Here is a 6,565-nt window from a genome sequence, read left to right on the forward strand (position 1 = left end):
ATACCACCTATTGTTTAGCCAATTCCATAGTGTTAGACATTTAAGTTGCTTCTTTTTCTCTCTTAGAAACACTGCTCAGTTGAATACCCTTGATATTCCTCTGTATACAATTATTTGATTATTTCCGTAGGGAAAAATATCCTACAAGTGCAATGCTTGGCTGAAAGGCAGGTGCACCTTTAAAGCTTCTTATATAGATTGCCAAATTGTCTTCCAGATAAGTTGTGCCAGTATATTAGGCCAAACTGTCAATTTTCTATGTGCCCCCCTCCCAGGAGTCCCTGTCTCTATTTCTGCCACAGCCTACCATACACTTGCACCAAAATGAAGATTTCATGAGAGGTGTCAGGAGAGCAGGCTGGGTTTGGAAAACCTCTGCAACTTCTCCCATTTTCTTCTTTCATTGCCTCACTGGGCCAGGGAGCAGAGGAAGGAAGATTTTCCTGTTCTTAAGTGAACTCAGAGGTGGGGGTGGGGTTCCCATAAAGGCCTCACCACTGCCCCTCTTCTAAACAAAGGAGGACCTAGACCTCTAACCTGAGGGGGGGAAAATCACTTTGCACCAAGAGTCATTCTATTTGTAACACTGCTCTTTCTCATCATTATAAATGGTGACTCAAAAAAAAGAAAAAAATGGAAAGAAAAAAAATGGTAACTCACTTTGGCATTGCTTGGTTGCCAGAACTGTCCAAGAAAGAGGGCTTTCTCTGTCAGAACCTGCACAAGATCATACAATCCTTCCTCTCTGTTGACCTATAGCCAAGATAGCAGATTTTGGTACTTTTTTGGTAAGCATCTCTTATCATCATTCCCTAACATTTCCTATAGCCATCGCCCTATTTCACTCTTCATCATCTCACGCTTGGTTTATAATTTCCTAACAAATGTCTCTACACCTAACCCCACCCCAGCTCCAATCCATTTTGCACATTGCCACCAGATTATTTTTCCTTTTGCCAAAAATGCCCAGTAATTCCCAGAAAATGACAGGATCATATTTCAATCTTCAGCTTGGGGTTCAGTGTCTTCCCCAAACTTTTTTTGCCCTACATTTCCACCCTTATCTCCCATCACTTCTATTCCCATACTTTCCATTTTAGGCAAACTGGTTACCTTCCTGTCACTGGAACAGATTTCCTACCTCCGCGCCTTTCTTCAAGCCATTTCCTCTCCTGGAATGCCCTTCTGTGTTTTCTCATGCTGTCCTTCAGGGCCCACCTTAAGTGTGCCCTTCCTCCTTGAAGCATTCTAGCCACTTCTGCTTCACTTAAACAGATAGCATATATTTGACAATGAGCATATGCTCAGGTACTGTAATCTTTGTCTATTTATGTACCTTATCTCTCCAGCTAGATTTTATTTTATTTTATTTATTTATTTATTTATTTTGCGGTACGCGGGCCTCCCACTGCTGTGGCCTCTCCCGTTGAGGAGCACAGGCTCCGGACGCGCAGGCCCAGCGGCCATGGCTCACGGGCCCAGCCGCTCCACGGCATGTGGGATCTTCCCGGACTGGGACACGAACCCGTGTCCCCTGCATCGGCAGGCGGACTCTCAACGACTGCGCCACCAGGGAAGCCCTCCAGCTAGATTTTAAATTCAAGCAAGAGAACAATTTTTTTTTGTCAGTTGAAACATACAACTTTATTAATGATACACAAATGAAGTCTTTGGTGAATAAATTCAAGTCAAAACAGATGATAAAAGTGTAGGCTATTCATGATGGACAGGTTCACTGTCAATTCACATAGAGGAACCAGTAAAAATATTTCCATTCAAGCAGCACGATTAAAGTCACAAATGTGTTTTCAGTACAAGAGGACTATTTATTTGGTATTCATAAAATTGTTCAGCTTAAAGCTGGAGACTGTCACAGATAACATCACTCTGGATGATACACTATTCAAAACTGGCAGCTGAAAGGATCCCTTTACTATATAAGCAAGTGGAAAAGCAGTAACTTTCAATTTTCGTGGCTTCCAGACTGCAAAACCAGACGTTTCTTCAAGTCTCTGAGACACATAGCCAATCAGAATTTGTCCACTAGTTTTATAACTTTCACTTTCACCAAGAGGTCATGGTGATCTGCTAAGGCTCGAATTTTCTTAACACACACTCCAGATGTAGTGCATAAGTAAAAAAGGGAGCCTTTATTGAACTCTCTGTAGTTGAATACTTCTGCTCTGAGATTGTCATAGATGATCTCAAATAGAGTTAGGGCATTAATAAGAATTTCTGATTCCACATAAGAATTGTAGAGGGAACTAAATGATGATGGCACTTGGGTACTGAGCAGTTTTTTTAACATATCTGGATTTTCAGCAAAATTCGAAAGTATTTTCAAAATCTCAACCTTGATTTTTCCACCTCCCTGAGATAACAAACGGAAAAAGTTTGCAATGGAATTGACAAGCAGGTGCTGGTAGTCATTAGTAATAGTCATGTTTGTTAAAAATTTTAGTCCAACTACCTGTACTGCTGAGTTCAGGTTAGAGGCCATGATGTCATCCATCACTTTATTCATGTATACCTGAAGCCGGCCCTGATTTTCATAATTCTCACTCAGGTTGTTCATGGCCATTAAGGCTTTTTCCTTAATGTGGGGATCAGTTTTGTTGATCATGTTTGCAATAATCGGGAGGCCTCCCAATTTGCGAATTGTGTCCTGGTTGCATGAATAATTGGCATTGTTGCTCAGAGTGAGCAAAGCTACCTGTTGGATGAAAGGATCATCCGATTTCTGAAGCAAAGCAAGGACTTTCCTGAGATCTCGGACACCCAGAATCTCATCAATTTCATAAGGAAAGGGGCGCTTCTGCATGGGAACGGGTCTCCTCCCTCTCCCTCTCTGCTGGGTCTCAGGCTCAGAGTCTGACTCCGATTCTGTGTCGGTCCACCCAGACTCCCCTTCTTCAGAATCAGGAACCTCTGCCAGGAAAGCCTGTCCTCCATTAGCGGAGGCTGCGGCAGCTGCCGCAGCCCCATCTCCAGGGCGGAAGCCCAGCCCCAGTTCGTCTACTTCAACCTTATTTTTCTTGCCTTTGCCCTTGCCTCCAGTCCGGGACTTGGTTCCACCCTTAGCTCCACCTTTGGGTACAGCTCCAGTAGCTGAACCGGCCTTAGGTATAGCCCCAGTATGAGCCCCAGGGGTTGTTTTCTTGGCGGCTGCTGCTGTTCTAGAGGACCCTGAAGTCCCAGGAGCCTCTGCAGCCCCAGTAGGGGTTGCTGCCCCAGAAGGCACTGCAGCCCCAGAAGGTGCTGCTGCCCCAGAAGATGCTGTTGCCCCAGAAAGTGCTGCTACCACAGTAGGCATTGCTGGTATGGAAGCCTCCACCACCTCGGTAGGTGGTGCTGCCTCAGTAGGAGCTGGTGCCCCAGGAGCCTCTGCCGTGCCAGGGGCTTCTGCTAATTTAGGAGCCCCTGTCATTGCGGAGGTCTCTGCAGCCACGGGAGCCTCTGCCTCCCAGGGAGGTGGTGCCACTGCAGAAGCCACTGTGGCTTCTGATCCAGCTTTAGGCCCAACCCCGGCCCCTTCTGCCTCCTGGGCCTGACTTCCTGCCCCACTTTGAGCCTCGGCACTAGATGCAGCTGGGGCCACTGCTTCAGCTCCAGCCATGTCCAGAGCAGAGGTTTCATCTTGGACCCCGACCTCTGCCCCAGTGCGGACTGGGGTTGGAGGACCAAATCCTGGCCCAAGGTCAATTGTGAATCCAGCCCTTAGTCCAGCTCTAGCCCGGGCTCCAGTCCCGGCCATAGCCCTGGTCTTGGGCTTGGCCAGTCTCTTCTTCATCTGGTTTCTTCCCCTGGCATATTTGTAGACACAGTACCAGGCACTGGCCCCGATCACTATCCCAGCAGCTACACAGCCAGCATCCCGAACACGGCTCATGATGCAGCTGGAGTGATTCCCTGATCCAGGGTGTGGAGCTGGTGTGCCCAAGTGGGGTGCGTGCACGACAAGGTAAGGTGCTTCAGTTCAGGCTCGAAAGTTCTGCTGAGATTGCAAGCCAAGCAGGACCTGGGGTAAAGGATAAAAATGAGGCTTAGGGCTCTGGCTCACTTCATGCTTAACCAGGCCTACTTAAAGGAGAGTTTGGGAACATAATGCTTGGTGGGTGGACTAGTACCCAGATACAAGTGTCCAGGCCTCTGTGTGCTGATTCAGGACCCTGGTTGTCTGATGTTTTCTACATCTTTATCCCTAGCCCTCACTGCCCAATGTAAACACATCTAATTTCCCAGCACCTAAATGGGGGACGAGAGGCCATATAGACTTCAGGAAAACTGGTGGAGAGCCAGAAAGAACCCCAGATTCTTCTCTGATTCCCTCACCCCCACCCCAAAGGTCCCCAGATGATTCTCATACACGTACCAACCTGCTGGGAGCAGAAGCAATTTGCTCTTTTCCACCAGGCTTGTAGTTGTGCAGGGCCCAAAAGGCAGACAGACCTGTGGAAAGATCCCAGAAAGGGGGTTTCAGGGGCCTTTGGTAGATGGATTCTCTTCTTTTCTTGATTTGAACCCTTGTGGGCAAGTTTCCCCCTCTCAGGGCTCCTCACTCGCTCCATATCCCTTCCTCCTCAAACCCTTATTTAAGAAGGCAAATGCCACACCCCTTTCGCTGCACCAAAAACGACAGGCCCAGGGCAAGGGTTACTTGTAAAGAGGAAGAAGATGGGGGAAGAGGAGCCCCCGGCTCCAATTTCTGCTCAGGTTTCTGCCACACCATACCAGGGGTTCCCAGACAGTTCCCAGCCCCCACACTGACCTCCAATGATTCAGGGCTGTTTCTCCTTTCTTCAGTTCAGTTAGAGCTCCATCCTAAGGACAGACTGAAGGGCAGAAATATAGATAGCAAGTCGTTGGAGACTGAGAGCCCGGCGGATGGAACGGACTGAAGACCAAAGTCCCCAATTGCCTTTCGGCATTCACATACCAGAATGACAAACAGTTCCACCTCTCAATTCCTTCAACTCTTCTCACCCCTCCCCTCGTACCCCAACCCCCGCCCCTGCGCAGACTCCCCAGGCAGTCAACCTCTCCTTCCCTTCGCCCCGCCCCCCCGTCCGCCATTTCTCCCGGACAGACGGCCACACCCCTTCTCCTGCACCGAAGCGGGAGGGGGCGGAGCGAGGGTGCACAGAAGGCTGGACGGGACGCGGGACTGGGGATTACGGCCAGACAATCTAGCGTCTCCTTCCTATGACCACCAGTCCTTCAGTCCCCAGCCCCCAGGCCTAGCATCAGCCTGCACAACGGGTCCCTAGTGTCTGCCCTTTCGGTTTGAGGGTCATGATTTTCCACTGTTTCTCCGCTCTGGATTCCACCTCCCACACCCCATCGCAATCTCCTGTTAACCGCCATTTCTCCCGCCAGGGTACCCGAACTCCTTTTTCAGGACTGAAGAAACGGGGGTGAAGTGTTGTATGCGCCGGAGGTGTCTGGAAAGCAGCCTAGGACTTAGCACGGCGGTTTAATACCAGATTCTCTCAGGGCCTCCCCTCTTGTAAAGCCCAGAGCCAGACCGCCACCTCCCCTACAAAGGCTGTCACACACATTTCCCAGCACCCCCAAAGGACGTGGGGTCGGCCGGGGGAGAGGGGAGGGTGCGGGGGCGGTGGTCGCGAGAGGTATCTGCAAAGTGAGAGTGGGAGTGAATAAGCCGAATTGTTTACTAATTGCGTGCCCCTCCATCACCCTTTCCCCAACCTCCCCACTGGCCTTATATGCGCTGCCACGTTTATTTCTCTTCCCTCCTCCTTTCAAAACAGGATGGGATGTGGGGTGCGGGGCCTGAGTGTCAAAAACAAACCAAAAAAAAAAAAAAAAACACTGGCTGGGAGGGGACGTAAGCGGATTCTCCTCGAGTATATCAGCGTCTTTACGTTCCCCCCTCCCCCTCTTCCCTCCGCCCACCAAAATGAGCTGCGACTGAGCGCGGGGGTCTGGAGAGCCGGCCAGGGGCGGGCGAGGCGGAGACACCCGCGGCCTCAGACTCCCTCATCTCTGGGCTACCCCTATTCGGGGGTGCCAGGCCATGCCCACTCTCACACCCACCTGCCCGATCTGGGGGAATTTTCTCCTCCTCCTCCTCGCCTGGGTTAAACGCACGGCAGTGCGCAGCGCAATAGTGTTGGTACCCAGAGGAGGACGGAGGACGGCGGTCAGGGCTTTAAGTACCTTTGCCAACGTCAGCTCCTGGTCACGTGAGGGCTGCATCGCCAGTAAGCTTGGGTCCCCAATTTCCACTCCCACCAAGAGCAGGAGCCCCCTCCTTTACCCCCACTAGCACCTCACCCCACCACATCAGGTCCTGTCACTCATTTTTTTGTCTTTGTAGTCCCAGAGGCCACAAGTAGCCCCTTCTCCTTGTGTTAGAATTTGCCTTTCTCTGGTTACCGGGGAGGAGATGCATCTTCTTGGAGGGCTATTGACAATTTTTGCTTTTCTTGCTTTTTCTTGCTCGTCTCATCCTTTCTTGGGCAACTGGATACTCTCCCCTCGCTCCATCTCCAATCCCCCATCCACTAGTGCCCACCATTTACCTTGCAGTTGGGCCCCTGCT

General features: G+C 50.3%; 1 protein-coding gene across 5 annotated transcripts; it reads right to left on the reverse strand.

Annotated features, from left to right (window-relative positions):
* Positions 1-1,626: 1,626 nt before the first annotated feature.
* ARMCX2 (armadillo repeat containing X-linked 2) lies at positions 1,627-6,139 on the reverse strand. Of its 5 annotated transcripts, XM_082610057.1 has the most exons (5): positions 6,058-6,139; positions 5,722-5,793; positions 4,769-4,832; positions 4,377-4,449; positions 1,627-4,018 (listed from the first exon to the last, which is right to left on the reverse strand). In XM_082610057.1, exon 5 carries the CDS (start codon positions 3,887-3,889, stop codon positions 2,030-2,032), a length of 1,860 nt encoding a protein of 619 aa, XP_082466183.1. In that variant the 5' UTR covers positions 3,890-4,018; positions 4,377-4,449; positions 4,769-4,832; positions 5,722-5,793; positions 6,058-6,139; the 3' UTR covers positions 1,627-2,029. The 5 variants fall into 5 exon arrangements, with proteins under 5 accessions (XP_082466183.1, XP_082466180.1, XP_082466181.1 ...); XM_082610054.1 differs by lacking the exon at positions 5,722-5,793; XM_082610055.1 differs by lacking the exon at positions 5,722-5,793 and having other exon boundaries at positions 4,373-4,449.
* Between the last annotated feature and the right edge of the window lie 426 nt (positions 6,140-6,565).

The sequence above is a fragment of the Mesoplodon mirus genome (assembly GCF_964341445.2).
Source record: "Mesoplodon mirus genome assembly, chromosome: X".
NCBI lineage: Eukaryota > Metazoa > Chordata > Mammalia > Artiodactyla > Ziphiidae > Mesoplodon > Mesoplodon mirus.

Coding starts and splice junctions, on each gene's coding strand:
- ARMCX2 (XM_082610054.1), bottom strand. CDS start 3,889: ATGAGCCGTGTTCGGGATGCTGGCTGTGTAGCTGCTGGGATAGTGATC.